General features: G+C 40.2%; 1 protein-coding gene across 1 annotated transcript in view; it reads left to right on the top strand.

Annotated features, from left to right (window-relative positions):
- The window catches only part of LOC137433066 (ankyrin-3), a 482046-nt gene that overhangs the window by 286996 nt on the left and 167619 nt on the right, over nt 1–27431 (top strand). Inside the window, exons 11-15 of the mRNA XM_078784014.1 lie at nt 4445–4543; nt 4650–4748; nt 4915–5013; nt 17244–17441; nt 23543–23641. Coding sequence (XP_078640140.1) covers nt 4445–4543; nt 4650–4748; nt 4915–5013; nt 17244–17441; nt 23543–23641 — 594 coding nt within the window. The remainder of the gene's footprint in view (nt 1–4444; nt 4544–4649; nt 4749–4914; nt 5014–17243; nt 17442–23542; nt 23642–27431) is intronic.

Genomic DNA, 27431 nt, shown 5'->3' with positions numbered 1-27431 from the left:
ATTTCTTGAGTATATAGCAATAAGAACAAATTTGACATCACTGTTCCAATACTTATGGAGGGTACTATAACAGTTTATAGTCGGATTGGAAATTGAATCTAGACACAGCTTCAAGGTAAATGTGGTACGTCTGCAAAATCCTCTCAGACATGACTCACAAACAACAGTAGGGTAATTATTGTACACCTCTCCTTTCCAATGCCATCTCCAGGCATTGCGAAACGTCATTGCTGGGCACCGAAGGGGGCTCGGCAATGACGCACGCTGAAAGGGAGTACAGTCATACCCCATTTTACGCCATTTCGACCTACGTCAAATCCGACTTTACGCCACTCTTCTAGAGTAAATTTCAGTTCAGCGGACGTCATTATGTGCGACTTTACTTCACTCCTACGGACGTGAATAAAATTAATTTTTCCTTAAAAATATATTTAAAATAAATAAAATAGTACATAAATTAACAATAAAATAAGCTAAAAATTTTTAAAAATACAATAAAAAGCACATTTCAAAAATATAAAAAATGTACGTACAGTACGCGTAGTTGCTGGTTCTCATTCAAAACAGAGGCGACGTACAGTATTCCTTTACTGTGTCTGTGTTAGCCATGGGTCCTAAGAAGGATAGTGCTAGTGTTTCCAAGCGTAATGTGGTTACGATGGAAGATGAGTTAAATCTGATTAAAAGGTATGAAAAAGGTGAAAAAGTGTCGGTGATAGCGCATGGACCTTATCGCGAATCGGAACCGCAATGCGTTATGGGATCGGAAAAGGGGCAATACGCCGCCGGCGGTCGCTGTCACTTTGACAGACTGCTTGTTTACATTGACACACCACGTGATCCTTACCACTTTAAACTACTTTTAGGACTTTTTTACTGTGACAAATTAACTGTGAACTGTGATCAGCTCATGAGCCAGTATTTGCAGGCCAAGGACTGAAACTGAAACTTTCGCAAAACTGAAAGCCGCCATTGCAGTATGTAACAAGAAGCTTACTGTTTCGGACATAGCAAACTGTGATGAACTTGTGAAACTTTATACAGGTTTACCTAGTTATGACCTGTTTAAGTGGTTATTAGCAGAAGTATCCCCTCATGCACAGAACCTTCATTATTATAAGGGGAAATTATCAATGGAAGACAAGACCTGGCAAATAAACAATATTACAAAACTCGGAGTTAAGCGATCTCAATCTTTAGAGGATCAACTACTCATGACACTCATGAAGCTTTGGGTTAATCTTCGCGAGGTGGACCTCATATTTCACTTTGGATTAGGACAAAGCACCGTCTCCCAAGTTTTGTTCGCAAGTGCACAGCCAATATAAGTCAAGACCTACTCTCAAGTGCCTTGTTGGTATTACACCTAGCGGAACAATTTCATACATTTCCAAACCTACAGGAGGAAACACGTCGGACAAAAAAATTGTAAAGATGACGAACATTGTAGACACTAGACAGGTTCCAGCCCGGCGATATTTGTATGGCCGATCGAGGTTTCAACATTCAGGAACTGTTCTTGCATGAGCAGGTTGTTTCTCTTCTCCAATGGGAACCCCCCTTTCCCTCAAATATTTCTTTAAATCGCTGGATTTTAATGCCAAAAAACGCTGAATTTCTTTCACATTAGCCATCTTCCTTTCCGTAAACACAGCGTCGATCGTAGACAGACGCTTCCTCTTCTGGGTTCGTGTTTACCTTTGCCCCCTTTTCGATCCCATCATGCTTTGCGGTGGAGCGCCCTCTGTTTATATTTACCGATTCGCGATAAGGTCTATGCCTTAGGGCTGCCACGGTCGACGGTATTGACCATCATTCATGATAGGGAACGTATTCTCGCATACGTCACTGAAAAAGCGCCGCCGGCTAAGACTGCTAAAATGTGTGTTTGTGTTCAGAAGAGACGCCATGTTTAAGGTGAATAACATAATCTTATTAATTTTATTTATTATTCTTTACAAATTCATTTATTAATTGTGTTCATCACTCATTAAAAAATATGATTAAAATGTGTTATTAGTGTTCTTTAAGGTTTAGCGATAGTTATATACTTTCGCGAGTTCTTTACTCTAGTTTTACGGTGTTTGTCTTCATTTTAAGGCATTTTTAAGGCATTACGCCCGGTTTACGTCAAAAACCGAGTTACGTCATGGCTAATGGAACCAATTAATGACGTAGGCCGGGGTATTACTGTACTCGGTTTTCACTCTGGTTGTTTGTTTGTTTTCTTGGTTGTCCGGGCGATATCTCAGTCATCCTTTGAGCTAGTTAGCTGAAATTTCGGCACAATAGTGAGCAAGTACTTTGTCAAAAAGAGTATTTTTTTGTTTTTTGATGAATCAATGAATTGATGAGTTATTTAATTATTAGCGATGAATTCAGTACTTATACATTTCCTTTCTCTTCTGGCCATTATTTCAGGCACCTTTTGAGTTAGGAAGCTGATATTTGGACATGCCAATGACCAAGTGATTTGGGTGTAAGGGCTATTTTTGATTTATTGATTAACCCATTAATCGATTAATTATTTAATTATTCAATTAATGACTAATTTTTTCTTTTTTTTGAAGTTACAGATTCGGATGAAATGGTGGTGGTTTATGTGTTCTATTAGCCAATTGATTAATTATGAAAAAATTTATCAATATTATTTATTTATTTTCATTATTAATCATTTATTTATTTTCTTTCTCATCTGGGCAATATCTCAGGCACCTTTTGAGCTAGGAAGCTAATATTTGGACATGACAATGACCAAGTGATTTGTCTGTGAAGGGTATTTTTGATTTATTGATTAATCAATTAATCGATTAATTATTTATCGATTAATAAATTAATTATTTAATTTTTTTATTAATGACTTATTTAATTAAATTACTAAAAGTTACATCTTCTGATGAAGCAATAGTGGTTTAGTTATGCTATTAGCCAATTGATTCAGAAAATATTTTATGACAATCTTTTATTGATTTTAATTATGCAATTAATCAATCAAATATTGTGCACCTCTTCCTCCAAATTCAGTTTCTATGAGCTGCACAGCGGTATTGCCGGGCGCCAAAAGGCGCCCCGGCAATGTCGCGCTGGAGGATATTTAATTATTTGGCATGGGGGCGGTGTACTTTGAATGTATCTGTACTTGTTGTTCCTTATTTTATTAATAGTAAATATTGTGCAAGTTCCTTTCAGGTACTGCAGAAAAACTTTAATATAATTTCCTTGATTTGTATTCAATTTACCGTATGCACAATTTTTATCCATTTCATAGATGCTACTCAACGTTATTACCCCGCGCACGCAATGCGAGAGGGGGTGAAGAAATTGGTTCATGTCTGTCCGTCTGTCTGTGTTATCAGTTTATGATCAAGGAACAGCTTAATTTAAATTGAATGTTATATTTTGAACACAAATCAGAACATGAATTGGAAGACAAGTTTGAACCGTGTAAAAGTTCCGTACATTGTCTCTGAATTAGTCTCGATCACACGTGTGCAGAGAGAAGTGAGATAATATTTTTGCTCTGTCTGCCTGTCTGGCAGCCAATCAAAATTTAAAATCATTCCAAACATGAAACGTAACTCTTTAAGGACGTCATGAAGGATACATACAACAGGCACAAATAAATAATGTAACGTGTTAGATAGGGTAATGTAAAAAACCACCTTTAGAGGCCATTTTTCCCCGCAAAGCGGGGGTTGGCCTTTTTCGGGGACCGTGGTTGTTGTTGTTTTTTGGTCCCCTTTTTGAAGCAATGTTTTACGGCCGGATGCCCTTCCTGCCGCCAACCCTTTTTGTCGCCTTTTTACGACAAACAGGGAATTACCAGTGAACTGGTACTCAATGTATCTGTGTTATAACAATAGATGTAATGAACAATAGAATGTAATCAACAATAGATGAAAACTGATGTAATGATGTAATAGATGAAAACTGATGTGATGATGTAATAGTCAACGGTGGTAAACCTCCGGAATTATTTTTTTATGCGACCTTTACAATCTTTATTTAATTTAATTGTAACTGCATATTTGAACACTGTAGAACACAAATCACCTTTTTGTCACTTCCAAAAACCTCCAGTTTTGCAGCACTTGGACATGTTAAATAAGGTGGCGTAGAAGGGTGGTGCATAAGACTGCTTCGATAGCACTAAACTTCTGGAGATTTTTAACGATTTAAAAAATCATTGATTTATTAAAATTGAAGTGTATACTTGATTGAACATTTTGTGGAGTATCGTGCTCTACGAACTCTCTAGCTCATCTCGGTGCAGGAAACACCACTGTAATGCAGAAATGCAAAATTCATATCAATCTCCTTGTGTGTCTTGCACCTTCTACAAATATGGATGTACCTGAACTTGTTTGGTTCATATTCTCGCAACTTCCAGTAACACACTGTGTAGTTGTAATGATTTATTTTATTGCGTCCTTTCTTTTTCCAGAATGGTTTCACTCCACTACACATCGCTTGCAAGAAGAACCGTGTAAAAGTAATTGAGCTCCTCTTGAAGCACTTGGCCTCTATCCACACCACAACTGAGGTGACCCGAGTTTGCATCGATTTGAATGTTTCCCACACATCGAGAATAAAATCCTTGTTTTCTTATATGTGTGTATCCCCATTGGCTTTTCTGATCCTTTTCACAGTCAGGACTCACTCCAATCCATGTAGCAGCTTTCATGGGTCATCTGAATGTTGTTCAGCTTCTCCTGCAGAATGGAGCATCATGTAATGTCACCAATGTGGTGAGTGTAGGATGAGGTGCAGGCTGATTCAGCGTTTCCTCACTAAAGCTCTCCACCATCATGCACTTGCCATTGATGATCTAATTAAGTACTGAGTGACTATGTGGTTTACTTTCGCTCATGCATTCTTCATTGACAGTTCGTGATTTTGGTTTGGTTTTTCTAGCGTGGTGAAACCCCCCTTCACATGGCTTCACGTGCTGGTCAGGTGGAGGTGGTCAAGACGTTGCTGCAGAATGGAGCACGGGTGGATGTCAAAGCCAGGGTGGGAATTGTGATGTGAAAAAAACATTTTATGCTATTTAAGTTTACATATCATCTTAAACATATTGTGAACTGTGGTGTCTGTCCGTGCGTTTGTCTGTCTCCCGTTTATGACGGCTGCTTCCCCCAGTGCATTTGAAATGCTGCTGATTGGTTATTTCACATTTTCATTTCACTTTTCTTGACGCAATATAGGCAATCACTTTATTTTCCCTTTCATTAATATTTAAAATCAACATGAACATCTGGAATAAAGTAGATTTAATACATATTTTGATGGAGTAACACACTATTTAAAATAGCTAGGTTTTACCATCCTTTTCGACAAATTCAACCGGCACCGCCTGATGTTGCACCGCCATTTCATGGTGGGTGGTATAGGTAGCTCAGAGCTTTCTCTGTGAGGGAAACCAAGAGTGCAAAACAATTACCCTTTTAAAGTCAATAACTAATTGTGATTGATAAATTACCATGACTCTAACTTTTCCCGTCACTGGGGACGGGTACATTTGCTTGGCAATTATAATGTAGTTTCGCAATCTGTGTTGCTGGTGTATTTAATGCATTTTGTTTTTTTTTCATTCACGAGGTTAATAATTTGTAAGCTTAGCACAATTTTACTCTTTTAACCAGAAATACATTGGCAAATATAAACGTGAAAAGAGCATTTAATGTCAAAATATCTTGCACCATCTCAAGAGGGTTAACGTTCTCAAATGATAAAATGAGTGTGACGATCAAAATCGAATGACTTCTCTAATTACCCACGTGATCAATTTGTCTGGTGTGGAATACATGGCTAAGAAATTAAATACTCGGCATTATATATCACAGTAAAATAAATATTTCAATAAATTTAACAATTATATATTGAGATAACTGATTGTAAAATGTGGTGGTTCAAATTGGACATAGATTTATTAACATAATGTAATGTCCCTTTGGTTTGGGTAAAATACAATCCTTCCATTATCTATCTATAATTCCAGTAATCTCTGTGTGTGTGTATGTGTGTATGTCTGTGTGTTTGTCTGTGACCGCTGTTTCTCGACAACCACGGGTCCGATATACTTGAAACTTGCCAGGTATATTGCTGGGGACCTGAGGATGTGCCTTTTCAAGGTTTCATATTAATCGGACAAGTAGTTACCGAGCTATGGCGATTTATTTACCAAACTCCGCAAGCCGTTCGCTTTGGACCAAACCATTTTATGTAAATAGAGGGGGGGGATTGTCACCGTACTCGCAAGCCGTTCGCTTTGGACCAAACCATTTTATGTAAATAGAGGGGGGGGATTGTCACCGTACTCGCAAGCCGTTCGCTTTGGACCAAACCATTTCATGTAAATAGAGGGGGGGGATTGTCACCGTACTCGCAAGCCGTTCGCTTTGGACCAAACCATTTCATGTAAATAGAGGGGGGGGGGGATTGTCACCGTACTCGCAAGCCGTTCGCTTTGGACCAAACCATTTCATGTAAATAGAGGGGGGGGATATAATTTTAGATATATATATATAGTACGGGCATGCCCTAGTGTTTACAATTTGTGCTAAAATACTTTAATGACCGATGCCCTTCATCATAATATAGAATGTACTTACCGACTTTAATGAGCCTCTGAAATAATAGGACACTTGCTAAATGTATCCGGTTGCCCTCCATTTTAAATACCTTGTCCTGTAAGTATTTGTGGCATGTGCATTGTAAGAATATTCCTCTTAGTACATGGTTCAGTTTCTTTCAAACTAATAACACCTGCAATAAATTGCACTTTCAACTGAGAACACCAAAACTGTAAAATCGCACACTATTTGTTTCTTTATTTTTTTGAATGTTCAAGGCTCTAGTCATGGACTATATAGTTCTCATCGAGGCCAAGCCTTAAATAAAATAACTGCATTGATAGCAAAGCAAAGAAAGAGAGAATAGTCTGAGTTTTTGAGGAAGTAAAAAATCTGCTTTTTAAAAAGGGGTCGTAAGTGTTTGGAAATACATGGGAAGGTAAAGAGTTCCAAAGTTTTGCAGTGGTGGGGAAGAAACAAACATCATAACTGCCCACCCTTGAGTTGCCAATGACCACACAACAATCATGTGATGTGGCGGCTTGTCGAGTAGTCCGTGGTGTCGCTAATGGCGGAGATACACAAGCAGCAAGTTCTTGGGAGCAGAAATCAAAGTAATATCTGTAGAAAAGAGAAAGGCAACTTTGCGGCATAATTCAAGCGGGTTGAGTTTTGAGGTCAGATTGGGAGAGTTGATAAGTCGGATTACTTTGGATTCAATTCTATCCAGGAAGTATGTGGATCTAGAACCTCCCCAGATGTGAGAGCAGTACACTATACAAGGCCAGATCAATCCTTTATATAGTTAAAGCAACTGTTCAGAGAAGAAGAATCTTCGACATCTGAACAGGACTCCCAGTTTCTTCGAGGCAGATTTAGCTATTTGTGTAATATGTGGATTCCAGGATAAATTTGATGTTGGGGTAATACCTAGTAGGTTTATTGTAGCACATGGTGTAATTGTGGAGCTTTCAAAGGAGATTGGAGAGTTGAGAGGAGATTTAGAGAGAGAGAGAGAGATGGGAAGAAGTTGAGTTTTTGAAGCATTAAACTTGATCTGATTCCATTTGCTCCACTGGGAAATTTTGTCTAAATCCGAATTTATAGAGGTGGCTGTGATCAAACGAGATGTAGATCTGGTGAGGGAAGATTGGGCAGATGGGAAAACCATGGAGGAATGTAATGTCGAGTGATTAGCGTACGAGTGCATTTGGTTATTTGTACAAGAAAGAAGGCAATTGATAAAAAGAACGAAGAGTGTTGGAGACAGGACAGGACCCTGAGGGACACCGCTGTTGATAGGGAAAGAGGGAGATGTTGAACCATCAACAATTACTGAGATAGAGCGGTCGGAGAGAAAGCTCAATATGAGAGAGCAGAGTGAAGGAGGAAAGCTGAAAGAGGGAAGCTTGGATATCCGACCCCGATGCCAAACTCGTTTGTAAATGACTTGTGGCAATGTACTCGTATATTATTTTGCATACACGGCTAAAACCAAACTGCATGTTTAACAACCTAGCAGAATGAGTATGTACTGATACAGCCTGATTATTAACCGCAAAAGCAATTATATGGAGATATCTACATAGCAGGGAAACAGGAAGTACAGTGTTTTGGTATTTTGGGGCGTATTTGCGGATATGTTTTTTTGGTTGGAGGTCCAGGCCTCGACTTGCATTCAGAATCGATTTATCTTTGGTGTAAGACAAAGAATTGCATAAATGAAAACAAGGTGAATTGGATAAAGTTGAGTGGCATTGCTGAAATGGATAAAAACCACCTTTAGAGGCCATTTTTCCCCGCAAGGGGGGGTTGGCCTTTTTCGGGGACCGTGGTTGTTGTTGTTTTTTTGGTCCCCTTTTTGAAGCAATGTTTTACGGCCGGATGCCCTTCCTGCCGCCAACCCTTTTTGTCGCCTTTTTACGACAAACAGGGAATTACCAGTGAACTGGTACTCAATTTGCCGACCTCGGAAGGATGACAGGCTGAGTCAACCCCCCTGGCGTTAATTCAGCGATCGACCGGGATTCGAACCCAGGATCCGAGGATCCTAAGCTGGCACCCTAGCTGCTAGCCCAACACCAGGCAACACCAGGCAGGCATTGCTGAGATGGATACAACAACAACAACAACATGCATTTTAAAGGCCATTTTCCCTGCTAGAGCGGGGGTTAGCCTTGCGGTCCCCATGACAATCTTCTCCATTTTGCCCTATTTTCTGCATCTCTCCTTGTTAACCCCCTTGCCCGCATTTCTTCTTCCACCATCTTTAGCCAAGTCTTTCTCGGTCTTCCCCGTCTTCTACTTCCTTCTATATTCATTTCCATCACTCTTCTCAACCAGTCACTTTCATCCTTCCTCAACACATGACCAAACCATCTCAACCTGTTCCTCTTCACAGCATCAATCACAGGCTCTATTCCCATCATCTTTCGCAATTCATCATTTGTCTTCCTCTCTCTCAACGATACTCCGCACATCCGTCGAACCATTCGCATTTCCACCCTTTCCAACCTTCGTTGCTGCTCAACGTTCATTACCCATGTCTCGCTCCCATAAATCATAACACTTCTCACACATGCAGCACACACCTTTCCCTTCAGCTTCAACGACACTCCCCTCATCATCAGCACGCCACTCAATTCCCGAAACTTCTTCCATGCACATCTCACTCGAGCAACCGTTGCCGAGTCTGATCCACCTTCTCCATTCAGCATGTCTCCGAGGTAGCAAAATGTTTTCACACCTTCCAGCTTCACGCCGTCTCCAAGATCCAACTCAAAATTTCCTCCATCTGCAGCTCCCTCTGTGCACACCTTACATTTGAATGAAGCTGCCACACTGGTTAATGACCCTCTCAGACCACTACATTTTTGATGAACCCAATCAGCGCACATTGTACACTGAATGGAGTTCACTGCGACACCCTTCCTACACACAGCACAGGGCCACTTCCCAGTTCTTTCCACCTCACCACATGCTTTACCACTTGCCATCACCTTCGTCTTTCCGATATTCACCTTCAGACCTTTTGTCTCCATACATTCCTTCCACGTGTTCATCTTCTCCTTCAGTCCATCCATACTTTCCGCAATCAACACCAGATCATCTGCATACAACAACTCCCACGGTAAACCCTCCTTTACGTTCTGAGCCAGCACCTCCATCACAGCTACAAATAGTAGTGGACTTAGAACCGACCCCTGATGCACTCCCACCTTCACCTCAAACTCACCACTGTTCCCGTCCTTCGTCCTTACAGCTGAGCGCGCTCTTTTGTACATTGCCATCACGACTCTGATCAACCATTCCTCCACTCTTAACTTCCTCAATGCCCATGTCAATACTTTGCGTGGAACCCGATCGAATGCTTTCTCCAGATCAACCAACCCAAGAAACAAATTCTTCCTCTTCTCCATGTACTTCTCCTGCAACTGCCTCACAATGAAAAGCGCATCTGTCGTTCCTCTTCCTGGCATGAATCCAAACTGCATTTCGTCGATCTTCACTTTCTTCCTTATCCTCCTCTCCAACACCCTTTCCAATACCTTCATTCCATGCTCCAATAACTTTATCGCTCGGTACGAGCCACACTCCAGAAGGTCACCTTTCCCCTTGTATAGAGGGACGAGGGTACTCAGTTCCCAATCCACTGGAATGCGGCCTTCTTTCACCACCAAATTACAGATCTCTGTCATTCTCTTCACACCCCAACTTCCTGCTGCCTTCCTTCCTTCTGCCATTGCTGAAATGGATTAAAAAAAAAAAACCCACCTTTAGAGGCCATTTTTCCCCGCAAGCGGGGGTTGGCCTTTTTCGGGGACCGTGGTTGTTGTTGTTTTTTTGGCCCCCTTTTTGAAGCAATGTTTTACGGCCGGATGCCCTTCCTGCCGCCAACCCTGCTTGTCGCCTTTTTACGACAAACAGGGAATTACCAGTGAACTGGTACTCAATTTGCCGACCTCGGAAGGATGACAGGCTGACTCAACCCCCCTGGCGTTAATTCAGCGATCGACCGGGATTCGAACCCAGGATCCTAGGATCCTAAGCTGGCACCCTAGCCGCTAGCCCAACACCAGGCTCCATTGCTGAAATGGATGAAGTGTGATATTTTTAAAATTAAATTGTAAAAGTGTTAACTTAAAATGCACCACAGAAATCATTGCCCAGAACGTTTGCTGATTGGATGAGCAAATAAACATTAATCCACTCACCGACGCATGCGGAATTATCCAATCAATAACGAGCACGCACCCACCAATTACGTTTGATCCACCCCTTTCATTCCCAGTCATATGTATTATACAACATTACTACGCCATCTCAGAATGCTTCCCGTAAAGTCACACAAGTCGTACACGGAAACTTTCAAGTTGAGGGTTGTTAAGTTTGTTGAAGAAAATTGCGGGAATATGTGTGTGCACAGCAGGAAATACGTCAGTGAGAAATGTGTTTGGGACTGGCAACATGTTAGGTGTTATGAGCCAGCTTGTTAATAATGATTCTGTACATTGTCTTGAATACTGTACATCTATATGATAACAAACGTGTTCAAAAACTATTTACATTAATAATAATAATAATGCATTTATTTTATATAGCGCTTTTCAGGAAGCCCAAAGACGCTTTGACAGAGTGCAAAACATAATGCATAGCAAAACATAAAAACAATTGCAAAAAAAAGAATCAATAAGGAAATATTCAAAGCACAAAGGAGGGAGAAGGAGAGGAGATAGTCAGGGGTTAGATGCTGTGGGTTAAATGTTGAATGCAGTGTTGAACAGGTGGGTCTTGAGTGATGTTTTGAATGTGGTGAGTGAGGAGGAGTCTCTGATGGTGTGAGGTAGCGAGTTCCAGAGGGTGGGAGCAGCGATGGAGAAGGCCCTGTCCCCCCAGGATCTAAATTTGGTCCGGATGGGGGGGGGGGGGGTCAGGAGATTGGTACCAGCAGAGCGGAGGTTGCGGGTGGGAGTGTGTCTGGAGAGGAGGTCAGCCAGGTAGGATGGGGCCAGGTTATGGAGGGCTTTGTAGGTCAAGAGGAGGATTTTGTACTGGATTCTCTGGGAGATGGGGAGCCAGTGAAGCTTGTAAAGGACGGGGGTGATGTGGTCACGGGTCCGGGAATGGGTGAGTAGACGGGCAGCGGAGTTCTGAATGTATTGGAGTTTATTGGTGATTTTGAGGGTGAACCATAGAGGAGGCTATTGCAGTAGTCCAGACGGGAGGTGATGAAGGCGTGGATGAGGGTTTCTGCAGCCGTGGAGGAGAGGGATGGACGGAGACGGGCGATGTTTTTCAGGTGAAAGAAGGCTGTCTTTGTGATCTGTTTAGTGTATTTGTCGAAGGAGAGGGTTTGGTCAAAGATGATGCCAAGATTCTGGATGTGAGGGGAGGTGGATACTGGGAAACCGTCGATGTTGAGGGCAAAGTTATGGGTGGACTTGGTGAGCGTTTTTGGGCCAATGATGATTATTTCAGATTTATCACAGTTAAGTTTGAGGAAGTTGATTTGAAGCCAGGATTTTATTTCAGTGATGCAGTTTGTCAGGATAGAGTGGGTGGCGGTGGAGATGGACTTGGTGGAGATGAAAAGCTGGATGTCATCAGCGAAGCAGTGGAATTGGAGACCATGACGGCGGATTAAGTGACCGAGGGGGGACAGGTAAAGGATGAAGAGGAGGGGGCCAAGAACTGAACCTTGGGGGACACCTTGGGGGAGGGGAGCAGTGGGGGATTTGCAGTTATTGATGGAGATGAACTGACGTCTGTCAGAGAGGTATGATTTAATCCAAGAGAGGGCAGTGCCGGTAATGTTAAAGGTGGTTTCAAGTCGGGTGAGGAGGATGGTGTGATCGATGGTGTCAAAGGCGGCACTGAGGTCGAGGAGGATGAGAATGTTGAGGTTGCCAGCGTCAGAGGAGAGGAGAAGGTCGTTGGTGATTTTGAGGAGAGCAGTTTCAGTACTGTGGTTGGAGCGGAATCCGGATTGGAATGTTTCATACAGGTTATTGGCAGAGAGGTGATGTTTGAGTTGAGTGGCTACAGCGCGTTCCAAAACCTTTGACAGAAAGGGTTGGTTGGAGATGGGTCTGAAGTTATTTAGGGTGTGAGGGTTTAGTCCAGGTTTTTTCAGAATGGGGGTAACAGCAGCAATTTTGAGGGATGGTGGGACGATGCCTGTAGACAGGGAGGAGTTTATTGTTGCAATGATAAGTGGAGAGAGAGCAGGAAGGGAGGCCTTGACAAAGCTGGAGGGGATGGGGTCAAGAGTGCAGGTGGCAGTTTTCATTCCGATGAGGAGTTCAGAGAGGTCAGTAGGGGAGACTGGGGAGAATTGAGACAGGGGGTGGCAGGATAAGGGGGGGCAGGTGGTTTCAGGGGGAGCGGGTGCGGCGGTGGTCAAGCTGTTGTAGATGTTTTCAATTTTGCATTGGAAGAATGAAAGGAAGGAGATGCAGTTGTCTATTGTGAATGACTGGGTGGTGGTGTTCAGGGGGCTGAGGAGTTTGTTTATTGTAGAGAAGAGTGCTTTTGGGTTTCCGGAGCCAGAGTGGATAATTTGAGAGTAGTAGGCGGAGCGGGCGCAGGAGAGGGCATCTTTATAGTATTGTATGTGGTCCTTGTAGGCCTGGGAGTGAACTGTGAGACCTGTTTTATTGCGGAGTCTTTCAAGTTGGCGAGCACGAGTTTTCATCAGGCGGAGTTCAGGGGTAAACCAGGGAGCAGAATGGGTGAAAGAAACTGTTTTGGTTTTTATAGGCGCAAGTTGGTCAAGGCAGGAGGAGAGAGTGTGGTTGTAGTAGTCAGTGAGGTCAGAAGGGGTGTGGAGGTCAACGAAGGGAGAAGTGGACATGTTTTCAGAGAGGGTCGATGAGAATGAGGTAGGTGAAAGAGCGTTTAGCTTACGGAAGTTGATAGTGCGATAATGCCTTGGTGCTGGGGTGGGGATGTTGATGGTCAGAGTGATGGCTAGGTGGTCAGAGAGAGTGAGGTCGGAGCCAGAGAGATGGTGCAAAATTAGTCCAGTAGAGCAGACAAGGTCCAAAATGTGACCACGGTTATGGGTAGGAAAGTTGACATGTTGAGTGAGGTTAAAGCAGGTGAGTAAATCAGTGAAGTCAGTGGTTAGCGTGGAGTCAGTGGAGTCCATGTGGATATTGAAATCATCAAGGAGGAGGATTGAGGGGGAGAGGGAACATAGCTGGGTCAGAAAGTAGGAGAAGTCAGACAGGAATGATGGGTGTGGTTTGGGAGGGCGGTAGACAACAGCCATGACTGACTGTGTGTGACCAGAGAGTTTAAAAGCCAGGTGTTCAAATGATGGAGCAGATGAGATGGAGATGAGGTTGGTCTTGATGTCTTGTCGGTGAATAACGGCAATTCCACTACCTCGGCCCTCCGAGCGTGGTTTATTGATGTAAGAATATCCATTGGGTGTGGTGAGGTTGAGCGTGTAGTAGTCCAGTGGTTGTTGCCAGGTCTCAGTGAGACAGAGAAAGTCCAGTTTATTTTCCAGGATGTAGTCGTTCAGGATGAGGCATTTGTTGTTGAGGGACCGGGTATTGAACAGGGTGAGCTTGATGTTGTTTTGTACGGCGGGTATGAATCCAGGTGATTTGGCCAGGGTTCGCAGACAGGAGGTGCGATTTTGTGCGTTGTTGTGACCAGGTGTGTTGGGACGATGAGTGGGAGTGCGCTGAGCCGACCAGAGGATGGGGATGGAGTGACCTGATTGTAAATAAACAAACTTACGACCGGAGCCACGGTGAATGTACCTGGGTCGACGCAGGAGTCCATTCGATTTGATTGCAGAGATGCATGATGGGGTGGAGCGGGTTTTAAGCAGGAGAAGCCTTGCGGCGGAGTACCGCAGAGCCATGCCGGCAGGAGCGAAGGGACGAGCACGAGGCCAAGGGTGAGGAGGCGAAACAATCGTCACAACCCACGGGAGTGGGCCCGAGGAAACAGCGAAGGAGCCGAGCAGGTGAAGCCAGGAGCAGAGCCGGGACCATGCAGAGGGCAGACAGGAGCGAAGAGACGAGCACGAGGCCAAGGTTGAGGAGGCAAAGCGGCAAATGCAGCGGCAAACGACCGCCGCCGCTAATCAAGATCACGGCGGCAAACCGCCACCACCGCCGCTGCAAACAATGGGCACAACCCACGAGAGTGAGCCCGAGGAAACAGCGAAGGAGCCGAGCAGGTGAAGCCAGGAGCAGCAGAGCAGAGCCGGGACCGTGCAGAGGGCAGACTCAATGGCCAAAAATCCGCCACGACCACCAGGAAAGCAAGATACAGACAATGGTCCAGTCAGAGAAGCGGCGAGCAAGTGACGCCAGCGTCCTCTCACGACCGGACCGGAAACGGAATCCAATTTATCGGAATTTGGGGTGGAGGTGGAGACACGTGGTGTTTATCGGAAACGGAAACGGAATCCAATCCCAATTTATCAGAAAGGTGGTTCGACAAAGTCATTCAAACAAGAAGAAAACAACACAGCAACAGGCCTTTTCAGGCCATTTCCCTGCTAGAGCGGGGAGAGAAATTCAAACAAGAAGAAAAAGGCAAAAAGTGGCACAGTCTCCATGGTACGAGTAATTATGCTGTACAGAGTTTAAGGCCGCCAGTCGGCCATATTTGGTCGGATTACAAAGCAAAATCTCCATATGTATTCTCTCATATATTGTCCTTTTGCCACGTTTGAACAAAATCGGTCCATGCATGTCGAGAAATGGTTGGGGACACGCTTAATTAAAACAATGGCTGCCAGTCAGCCATCCTGGATCTCAGTTGTCTCTCCGAAAAGACCATCTGCAAAACCCTCCCATCTATTTTGTCAACAATCCTCTCGAGAATGTTCTGTCACTCAAGCTTTTGGGTCTCACTATCTGCCATGATCTTTCCTGGGAAAACCACATTTCCAAGCTGGCCTCCAAAGCCAGTCGCCGACTGGGCATCCTCCGTCGTGCGAAGTCCTTCCTCGGCACACCTGAGCCCCTCACCACATACAAGGCTTTCATCCGCAGCTCAATGAAATTCTGCTTTCCCCTCTGGGCCGGTGCTCCTGCCTCACACCTGGCTCGGCTTCACGCTGTTGAAACCAAAGCTTTCAGAATCATTGGAATCTCCCCTGATATAGCTGATTCTGAGGGCCTTTCACTCACTCATCGCAGGCAGGTTGGTGGTCTTTCTGTCTTCTACCGACTCCTCTCCAGCCTTGCTCCCCCAGCTCTCTCTGGGCTCAGTCCCCCAAATATTCCTACAGGTCGCACAAGATCTGCCTGCAACCCTCTTATGGTTAAACTGCCAAAATCAAGACTCTCTGCTCACCTTCACTCTTTCATTCCTCTTTTCTCCCGCCTCTGGAACAAACTCCCTCACTCTCTTCAATCCCACTCCTCCCTCCAGGTCTTTAAAGCAGCTGTTCACCACCATCTCTTATCTTTCCCCATCCAAAACCTTGATCTTTTCTACCCCCATTAATCTACCCCAAACCCACCTTCTTCAAATTCCCTGTTTTATTTCCTGAAAGTCCCAGTAGTATCCATCTTGTTTATCCTGTGTACTCCACCCAAGCCCCCTGTCTCCCCCTCTTGTCTCCCGTTCCCTTTATTATATGTTCTATGTGTTCGCTCTCATACGAGCCTTGACTAATTCTTCAAAAATAAAAATAAATCCCACGGGACCTCATTTTGCTACATAAGACCCTCCACTAATCTATCTATAATTCCAGTAATCTCTGTGTGTATGTTTGTATGTTTGTATGTCTGTGACCGCTGTTTCTCGACAACCACGGGTCCGATATACTTTAAACTTGCCAGGTATATTGCTGGGGACCCGAGGATGTGCCTTTTCAAGGTTTCATATTAATCGGACAAGTAGTTACCGAGCTATGTCCAAAAAACGATTCAACCAATCAGAGAGCAGCGAGCTATCACGTGTGCCGAACATGCCGAACAGACTCTGCCTCGGACGGCACATTTGAGAGCGTATTCATTTATTTCACGTTGGCAAACTATGTTGCCGCTATGTTGGCGTTAAACGATGTTTTAAAACTAATTAAAACTAATTTGCGATTCTTTCGCTTTCCTGCGCGTTTGTGCATGCTATGGCGATTTCTTTACCAAACTCCGCAAGCCGTTCGCTTTGGACCAAACCATTTCATGTAAATAGAGGGGGGGGGGGGGGGGATATAATTTTAGATATAGATATAGTACGGGCATGCCCTAGTATGTATAAAATACCGCAATGTGCATTCAATTTTTTTTGCTTACTTACTTACTGAGAGTAAAATCTGGAAGCTTATTAAAGCTTAAAGTGATGTTTGTGATTTAAAATATATAATCGTGATCTCTTTCTTTGGGTCATTATTTTCTTCCTTCTTCATTCTGGTGTTGTCTAAACAAACAAACGTGAACATTGCATTAAATGGTGATTGATAAGTTTCTGCATTGTAAACATCATATTATGGTGAGAAAAAGCCAGAAGAGAACATGAAATTATATTTATATTGACATGCATGCATAATGCATATCATCGTCATCATAAGCTGTTAACATGTTTGATAAGAAATGGTGCAGTAGACGCCTCTCATCAGGCAAAACGAGCAGCAGGAACTGATCGATGGTTGAGTAGTTGCCTTCACTGTTTGTCTCTTCCGCTGGTTTGCAGGAGGACCAGATGCCTCTGCATATCGCGTCGCGGCTGGGAAAACCTGAGATTGTGCAGCTACTTCTGCAGAGTGGTTCTGATCCAAATGCATCAACAGCAAGTGGAGCTACCCCGTTGTACTTTGCAGCTCGTGAAGGCCATGTTGATGTTGCCAATTTGCTGATTTCCAGCAAAGCAATCGTCGCTCCGACAACCAAGGTCTGGTGGCAATCTCGTCACCTGGGAAATTATAAATGAGCAACAATTAAACAGCTAATGGTAGAGACTGATGGCAGTGATACACATATATTGTTTGGTTTGTGCTGTGGATCCTTACTTTAATCAAATGGATGCATCTCAAAGGAGCCTGCGAAGTAAGGATGCCATATTGTTACATTTCCGTGAATGCCAGCGCCTGCCATCTGTAGGAGGGAATTTTAAGTTTCACCTCTTACCATACTTTCATTATTTATGGATTTAAAGTTTCACCTCCATACTTTCATTATTTATGGATTTTAAGTTTCACCTCTTACCATACTTTCATTATTTATGGATTTTAAGTTTCACCTCCATACTTTCATTATTTATGGATTTTAAGTTTCACCTCTTGCCATACTTTCATTATTTATGGATTTTAAGTTTCACCTCTTACCATACTTTCATTATTTATGGATTTTAAGTTTCACCTCCATACTTTCATTATTTATGGATTTTTAGTTTCACCTCTCACCATACTTTCATTATTTATGGATTTTAAGTTTCACCTCTTACCATACTTTCTTTATTTATGATTTTTTAGTTTCACCTCTTACCATACTTGCATTATTTATTCATTTTAAGTTTCACCTCTTACCATACTTTCTTTATTTATGATTTTTTAGTTTCACCTCTTGCCATACTTTCATTATTTATGAATTTTTAGTTTCACCTCTTGCCATACTGGCATTATTTATTCATTTTTAGTTTCACCTCTTACCATACTTTCATTATTTATGAATTTTTAGTTTCACCTCTTGCCATACTTTCATTCTTTATGGATGCTTAGTTTCACCTCTTACCATACTTTCATTATTTATGGATTTTAAGTTTCACCTCTTACCATACTTTCTTTATTTATGATTTTTTAGTTTCACCTCTTACCATACTTGCATTATTTATTCATTTTAAGTTTCACCTCTTACCATACTTTCTTTATTTATGATTTTTTAGTTTCACCTCTTGCCATACTTTCATTATTTATGAATTTTTAGTTTCACCTCTTACCATACTTTCTTTATTTATGATTTTTTAGTTTCACCTCTTACCATACTTGCATTATTTATTCATTTTTAGTTTCACCTCTTACCATACTTTCATTATTTATGGATTTATAGTTTCACCTCTTACCATACTTTCATTATTTATTAATTTTTTGTTTCATCTCTTACCATATTTTCATTATTTATAATTTTTTAGTTTCACCTCTTACCATACTTTCATTATTTATTACTTTTTAGTTTCACCTCTTCCCATACTTTCATTATTTATGAATTTTTAGTTTCACCTTTTACCATACTTTCATTATTGATGGATTTTTAGTTTCACCTCTTACCATACTTTCATTATTTATGATTTTTTAGTTTCACCTCTTACCATACTTTCATTATTTATGGATTTTTAGTTTCACCTCCTACCATACTTTCATTATTTATGAATTTTTAGTTACACCTCTTTCCATACTTTCATTATTTATGATTTTTAAGTTTCACTTCTTATTATACTTTCATTATTTATGAATTTTTAGTTTCACCTCTTGCCATACTTTCATTATTTATGATTTTTAAGTTTCACTTCTTATTGTACTTTCATTATTTATGAATTTTTAGTTACACCTCTTACCATATTTTCATTATTTATGATTTTTAAGTTTCACTTCTTATTATACTTTCATTATTTATGAATTTTTAGTTTCACCTCTTACCATACATTCATTTTTTATGATTTTTAAGTTTCACTTCTTATTATACTTTCATTATTTATGAATTTTTAGTTTCACCTCTTGCCATACTTTCATTATTTATGGATTCAAAGTTTCACCTCTTCCCATACTTTCATTATTTATGGATTCAAAGTTTCACCTCTTCCCATACTTTCATTATTTATGGATTCTTAGTTTCACCTCTTACCATACTTTCATTATTTATGAATTTTTAGTTTCATCTCTTACCATGCTTGCATTATTATTAATGTTTTGTTTCACCTCTTACCATACTTTCATTATTTATGGATTCTTAGTTTCACCTCTTACCATACTTTCATTATTTATGAATTTTTAGTTTCATCTCTTGCCATACTTACATTATTTATGGATTTGTAGTTTCACCTCTTACCATACTTTCATTATTTATGGATTTGTAGTTTCACCTCTTACCATGCTTGCATTATTATTAATGTTTTGTTTCACCTCTTCCCATACTTTCATTATTTATGGATTCTTAGTTTCACCTCTTACCATACTTTCATTATTTATGAATTTTTAGTTTCATCTCTTACCATGCTTGCATTATTTATTAATTTTAAGTTTCACCTCTTACCATACTTTCATTATTTATGGATTCTTAGTTTCACCTCTTACCATACTTTCATTATTTATGAATTTTTAGTTTCATCTCTTACCATGCTTGCATTATTATTAATTTTTTGTTTCACCTCTTACCATACTTTCATTATTTATGGATTTGTCGTTTCACCTCTTACCATATTTTCATTATTTATGAATTTTTAGTTTCATCTCTTACCATGCTTGCATTATTTATGAATTTTTAGTTTCACCTCTTACCATGCTTGCATTATTATTGGATTTGTAGTTTCACCTCTTACCATGCTTGCATTATTATTAATGTTTTGTTTCACCTCTTCCCATACTTTCATTATTTATGGATTCTTAGTTTCACCTCTTACCATACTTTCATTATTTATGAATTTTTAGTTTCATCTCTTACCATGCTTGCATTATTTATTAATTTTAAGTTTCACCTCTTACCATACTTTCATTATTTATGGATTCTTAGTTTCACCTCTTACCATACTTTCATTATTTATGAATTTTTAGTTTCATCTCTTACCATGCTTGCATTATTATTAATTTTTTGTTTCACCTCTTACCATACTTTCATTATTTATGGATTTGTCGTTTCACCTCTTACCATATTTTCATTATTTATGGATTCTTAGTTTCACCTCTTACCATACTTTCATTATTTATGAATTTTTAGTTTCACCTCTTACCATGCTTGCATTATTTATGGATTCTTAGTTTCACCTCTTACCATACTTGCATTATTTATTCATTTTTAGTTTCACCTCTCACCATACTTTCATTATTTATGAATTTTTAGTTTCACCTCTTACCATACTTTCATTATTTATGGATTTGTAGTTTCACCTCTTACCATACTTTCATTATTTATGGATTCTTAGTTTCACCTCTTACCATACTTGCATTATTTATTCATTTTTAGTTTCACCTCTTGCCATACTTTCATTATTTATGGATTTGTAGTTTCACCTCTTACCATACTTTCATTATTTATGGATTCTTAGTTTCACCTCTTACCATACTTGCATTATTTATTCATTTTTAGTTTCACCTCTTCCCATACTTTCATTATTTATGGATTCTTAGTTTCACCTCTTACCATACTTTCATTATTTATGGATTCTTAGTTTCACCTCTTACCATACTTTCATTATTTATGGATTTTAAATTTCACCTCTTACCATACTTTCATTATTTATGGATTTTAAGTTTCACCTCTTACCATACTTTCATTATTTATGAATTTTAAATTTCACCTCTTACCATACTTTCATTATTTATGGATTTTAAGTTTCACCTCTTACCATACTTGCATTATTTATGGAATTCCTAGTTTCACCTCTTACCATACTTGCATTATTTATTCATTTTTAGTTTCACCTCTGACCATACTTTCATTATTTATGAATTTTAAGTTTCACCTCTTGCCATACTTTCATTCTTTATGGATGCTTAGTTTCACCTCTTACCATACTTTCATTATTTATGGATTTTTAGTTTCACCTCTTACCATACTTTCATTATTTATGGATTTGTAGTTTCACCTCTTACCATACTTTCATTATTTATGGATTTGTAGTTTCACCTCTTAACATACTTTCATTATTTATGAATTTTTTGTTTCACCTCATACCATACTTTCATTATTTATGGATTTGTAGTTTCACCTCTTACCATACTTTCATTATTTATGGATTTGTAGTTTCACCTCTTAACATACTTTCATTATTATTAATTTTTTGTTTCACCTCTTACCATACTTTCATTATTTATGGATTTGTAGTTTCACCTCTTACCATACTTTCATTATTTATGGATTCTTAGTTTCACCTCTTACCATACTTTCATTATTTATGAATTTTTAGTTTCATCTCTTACCATACTTGCATTATTATTAATTTTTTGTTTCACCTCTTACCATACTTTCATTATTTATGGATTTGTAGTTTCACCTCTTACCATACTTTCATTATTTATGGATTCTTAGTTTCACCTCTTGGCATACTTTCATTATTTATGAATTTTATTTTCATCTCTTACCATGCTTACATTATTTATAATTTTAAGTTTCACCTCTTACCATACTTTCATTATTTATGGATTCTTAGTTTCACCTCTTGGCATACTTTCATTATTTATGAATTTTATTTTCATCTCTTACCATGCTTGCATTATTTATTAATTTTAAGTTTCACCTCTTACCATACTTTCATTATTTATGGATTCTTAGTTTCACCTCTTACCATACTTTCATTATTTATGGATTTGTAGTTTCACCTCTTACCATACTTTCATTATTTATGGATTCTTAGTTTCACCTCTTACCATACTTTCATTATTTATGGATTTGTAGTTTCACCTCTTACCATACTTTCATTATTTATGGATTTGTAGTTTCACCTCTTCCCATACTTGTATTATTTATGAATTTTTCGTTTCAGCTCTTACCATACTTTCATTATTTATGGATTCTTAGTTTCACCTCTTACCATACTTTCATTATTTATGAATGTTTAGTTTCACCTCTTACCATACTTTCATTATTTATTAATTTTTAGTTTCACCTCTTACCATACTTTCATTATTTATTAATTTTTAGTTTCACCTCTTACCATACTTTCATTATTTATTAATTTTTAGTTTCACCTCTTACCATACTTTCATTATTTATTAATTTTTAGTTTCACCTCTTACCATACTTTCATTATTTATTAATTTTTAGTTTCACCTCTTACCATACTTTCATTATTTATTAATTTTTAGTTTCACCTCTTACCATACTTGCATTATTTATTCATTTGTAGTTTCACCTCTTACCATACTTTCATTATTTATTAATTTTTAGTTTCACCTCTTACCATACTTGCATTATTTATTCATTTGTAGTTTCACCTCTTACCATACTTTCATTATTTATTAATTTTTAGTTTCACCTCTTACCATACTTTCATTATTTATGAATTTTTAGTTTCACCTCTTACCATACTTTCATTATTTATTAATTTTTAGTTTCACCTCTTACCATACTTTCATTATTTATGAATTTTTAGTTTCACCTCTTACCATACTTTCATTATTTATGACTTTTTAGTTTCACCTCTTACCATACTTTCATTATTTATGACTTTTTAGTTTCACCTCTTACCATACTTTCATTATTTATTAATTTTTAGTTTCACCTCTTACCATACTTTCATTATTTATGGATTTTTAGTTTCACCTCTTCCCATACTTTCTTTATTTATGATTTTTAAGTTTCACTTCTTATAACACTTTCATTATTTATGAATTTTTAGTTTCACCTCTTACCATACATTCATTATTTATGAATTTTTAGTTTCATCTCTTACCATGCTTGCATTATTATTAATTTTTTGTTTCACCTCTTACCATACTTTCATTATTTATGGATTTGTAGTTTCATCTCTTACCATACTTTCATTATTTATGGATTCTTAGTTTCACCTCTTACCATACTTTCATTATTTATGGATTTGTAGTTTCACCTCTTACCATACTTTCATTATTTATGGATTTGTAGTTTCACCTCTTACCATATTTTCATTATTTATGAATTTTTAGTTTCATCTCTTACCATGCTTGCATTATTTATGGATTTAACACTTGGCTTTGTAAGCAAAGGTAGAAATATTTCATATCCCAGTTAGATTTTAATTCCAAAGAGGCACACATCTGTGCACAGTGGCCGATGTCACCTTTGCTTAACCTTCTTCTGTCACAGAAGGGATTCACCCCGCTGCATATTGCCTCCAAGTATGGGCGAATAGAGGTTGCAAGGTTTCTTCTTCAGAACTACGCAAACCCTAATCCTGTAGGAAAGGCAAGTGGAAAAGTTGTATTCCCCCTTCCCCCCATCCCCCAAAAAAGAAATTTTGCCCTTTGTGTTTTCTGCCTAAAATATGTATATAAGCTATTCTCCCCATTTCATGAATCAAATGAAGTCATATTTGGAACGTGGAACAATTGGCACGGGTAGTTTGAGGGTTAGATGTAAAATAGAGGGTGAATTTTGTGAAAGAAGCCATGGTGGACACTGGGGACAGTAATACCATTATTGATCCAGGTGTGTTAGACCAAAGTGTTGGAGGCTGGGACAAAATTGATAGAGTACCAGGACACAGCCTTCAACTGGCTGCGGTGACAATGGCTCCAATATTGGGACACAGGGTTGCAGGGATGTAGGTGGGCAGTCTGGAGGTCAATGTGGTGTTATGGGTGGCCGGGGTGTGCGGACCACGTCTTCTGGGATTGAGTTTCTTGGTTGCACACGACTGCTAACTAGACCTTGGGCGTGGTCATATGTCATATATATATATATATATATATATATATATATATTTATATTATATTATATATATATATATATATATATATATATATATATGTATATATGTATCTATGTATGTATATTGTTACGGATACGGAACGACGGCTCTCCCGTTAGCAAGGGGGGGTTAACCCCTTGTCTGTTACCTGGCCGTCGCCGCTCCTGGCACTTGTAACGCTATCCCGCGGGATGGAACGGATCAGGGTTTATCCCGAATACCTTTATCCGTCCTTCCGCACACTAGGGAGACTAGTACCGCTCGAACCCCGGTTTGGATGGTCTCGTTGCCGAGCGGTTTTTAGCAACCCGAAGTTCGAGTCATTATCCTTCACTAAACCCGATCCTGAACGTTGGCCGAATCGCGCCACGTACACTCAATATTGAAACCACTAAAGCGACCGAACGAGAATGAAGAAGAAGAAGAAGTACGGAGGAATAACAGGATTTATTAATATTATTTACACAAGCCAAAGCAAAAAGAGCAGTCAAGGTTATATACAGGGAAATGGAAGGAGCAGGAGACACAGTGAAATCATTAGCTTACCTATACAAGCTTAATTCATACCCCAGGACAACGTGAAAGACAGACGAACATTCACACTTACACGGGGAAATGCAGGCAGGAATGAATGGCTTGGAGATGGATGGCTTTGAGAGGCAAGGAAGGTTCAGCGGGGACTGGGCACGGTCGGGCCAGAAGGCACCGCCGTCAAAAAGCCGAGCCGCGGTCGTGCGAACTCCCGCGGTCCCAAACTGCGCGGGCGAAGTTCCTCTCTCCGCGCTGCTGCGTCACGCGCTCCTTGCGTTACCTCAGTCCGTATTTCCTGCAGCGCGGCACGTGTCACGGCGGCTTGGACACACCTGCTCATCTCCAGCGCATCTCTTTTTTGGTGGGGGCGTCTCCCGCGGGTTATATAAGCCCCACCCTTGAACCTTTGCGAACCTCCCCCAAGCGTTCTCTCTCCGCCCTCTCAAGCCAAACCCCGTATACCTGCTTGGTTGTTCGGGGCTGGCTCACTCCTCCCCTCTATGACGAGGTGGAGACCCGCCTTTCTTCTTCCAACCGACCGCGTGCTCAATGGAGTCCATTTGCGGCGAAAACCATCCAAACCTGACACTTTGCAGATGGGACTGACTCTTATTTAATTCGGTGCAATGAAGAGTCAAACTATTGGGAAACACAGCCTTAAACTACATAGAATAAGGGACTAACTATTTAAAAGGATATATGGTGCCCTGCGTGTAGGTTTATGCAATTAACTAAGAGGACGAGCTTCGACCTTTCTTTACAGCACGGAGGGTGACATTTCCACACCACAAAACCATAATTCTCACATTCTTTACACTTTCTCAAATTCTTTACAATATATAAATATGTATATATATATATATATATACAGTGCATTCAGAAAGTATTCAGACCCCTTCACTTTTTTCTCATTTTGCTATGTTGCAGCCTTATGCTGAAATCGTTTATATTCATTTTTTCCCTCATCAATCTACACTCAATACCCCATAATGACAAAGAGAAAACAGGATTTTAGAAAGTTTTGCAAATTTATTAAAAAGAAAAAACTTGAAATATCACATTGACATAAGTATTCACACCCTTTGCGATGACACTTGAAATTTAGCTCAGGTGCCTCCGATTTCTCTTGATCATCTTTGAGATGTTTCTTCACCTTGATTGGAGTCCACCTGTGGTAAATTCAATTGATTGGACATGATTTGGAAAGGCACACACCTGTCTTAATAAGGTCTCACAGCTGACAATGCATATATGAGCAAAAACCAAGCCATGAGGTCGAAGGAACTGCCTGCAGAGCTCAGAGACAGGATTGTGTCGAGGCACAGATCTGGGGAAGCCTACAAAAACGTTTCTGCTGCATTGAAGGTTGCTTCGATCTCTCCATGGCATCAAAGTTTGAGTGTTTTCCCGTTCGTTTCTTTGTCAAATTTCCGCTGGGTATTTTGTTGTGTATGTGTTATTGTGTGTTTCTATTTGGTTTTGGTTTTGTAGGTGTTGCAAATTTGTGTGTAATTAGTCGTTTTTTTGTTCGCGCCTCGTGCGCCTCGTGCGGCCTGGTCTCTCCAGGCTCCCTCCCCCCGTCAGTGTTTTGTGAATATGGGTTCTTTCCTTCATCGTATTTGCTTGTTTCTTTGATTTTCTTTTCTCCCACCCTACCTCTCACGAACATCTTACCCTTTGTCCAGCGTTTTGAAAACAGAACAAACAAATAAACAAACAAAAAAAAAATTCTATATTAATTCTTTCTCTCCTCCCGGACACGTGCTTGTTCGCTCTCCTCCTCGTCTCGACTTGTGCCCCGCCCCCTATATCTCGTTTTTCTTCCACCTCTGCTCCTGCTTTCTCAAATCCACGTTCTCACTTAGAGACTTTTCCCACATTGTTTTTCATGGTTTTGTTTAACTATTATTTAAATATGTTTCAACCGCAGCCCTGATGCTGATGCCGCTCCCCTCCCCCCCCCCCCCCCCCCCCAGAATTTCCATGTTTTAAACGTTTCCCAGTGTGTACCCTGGATTAGAATAGGTACACCATATCCCTGCGTATTGTAAGAGACGACTAAGAGGGTTGGCGTCAGGAAGGGCATCCGGCCATAAAAACATTGCCTCAAAAAGAGAACCATGACAATTACAACTACATATGGGCAGGGTACAGCCCGAAGTGGAGATCGGTTTCTGAGGTTTGGGACATGGAATGTAGGGACAATGACAGGGAGATCAGGAGAAGTGGTGGAAGTATTGGTCAGAAGAAGAGTGGACATATGTTGTGTGCAAGAGACGAGATGGAAGGGAAGTGGTGTGAGAATGGTGAAGGGTAGGCAGGGACAGAAATACAAGTTTATGTGGCAAGGGTGCCTGGAGGGTGTGAATGGTGTTGGTGTCCTGTTTTCTGAGGAGTTTGTAGACAGTGTGGTGAGTGTGACTAGAGTGAGTGATAGGTTGATGATGGTGAAAATAATGATTGGAAAGCTCTTGGTGAACGTCATCTCGGGATATGCTCCGCAGGTTGGTCGAAGCGATGAAGAGAAGGACACGTTCTGGTGTGCGATAGAGAAGCTGATGGAAAACGTGAAAGATGAGGAAGTTGTTGTGGTAGGAGGAGACCTAAATGGACATGTGGGAAGGAGTATGGATGGTTTTGATGGAGTTCATAGGGGTTACGGATATGGTGTGAGAAATGGAGAAGGTGAAAGGATTTTGGAGTTTGCTGATGGAGCTGATTTGTTGATTTGTAATACTCAGTTCCAGAAAGAGG

This window comes from Myxine glutinosa, chromosome 8, assembly GCF_964187855.1.
Source record: "Myxine glutinosa chromosome 8, kmMyxGlut1.1, whole genome shotgun sequence".
NCBI classification, from domain to species: domain Eukaryota; kingdom Metazoa; phylum Chordata; class Myxini; order Myxiniformes; family Myxinidae; genus Myxine; species Myxine glutinosa.
The sequence above is the reverse complement of the archived record's forward strand: the minus strand, read 5'-3'. Positions and strand labels throughout refer to the sequence as shown.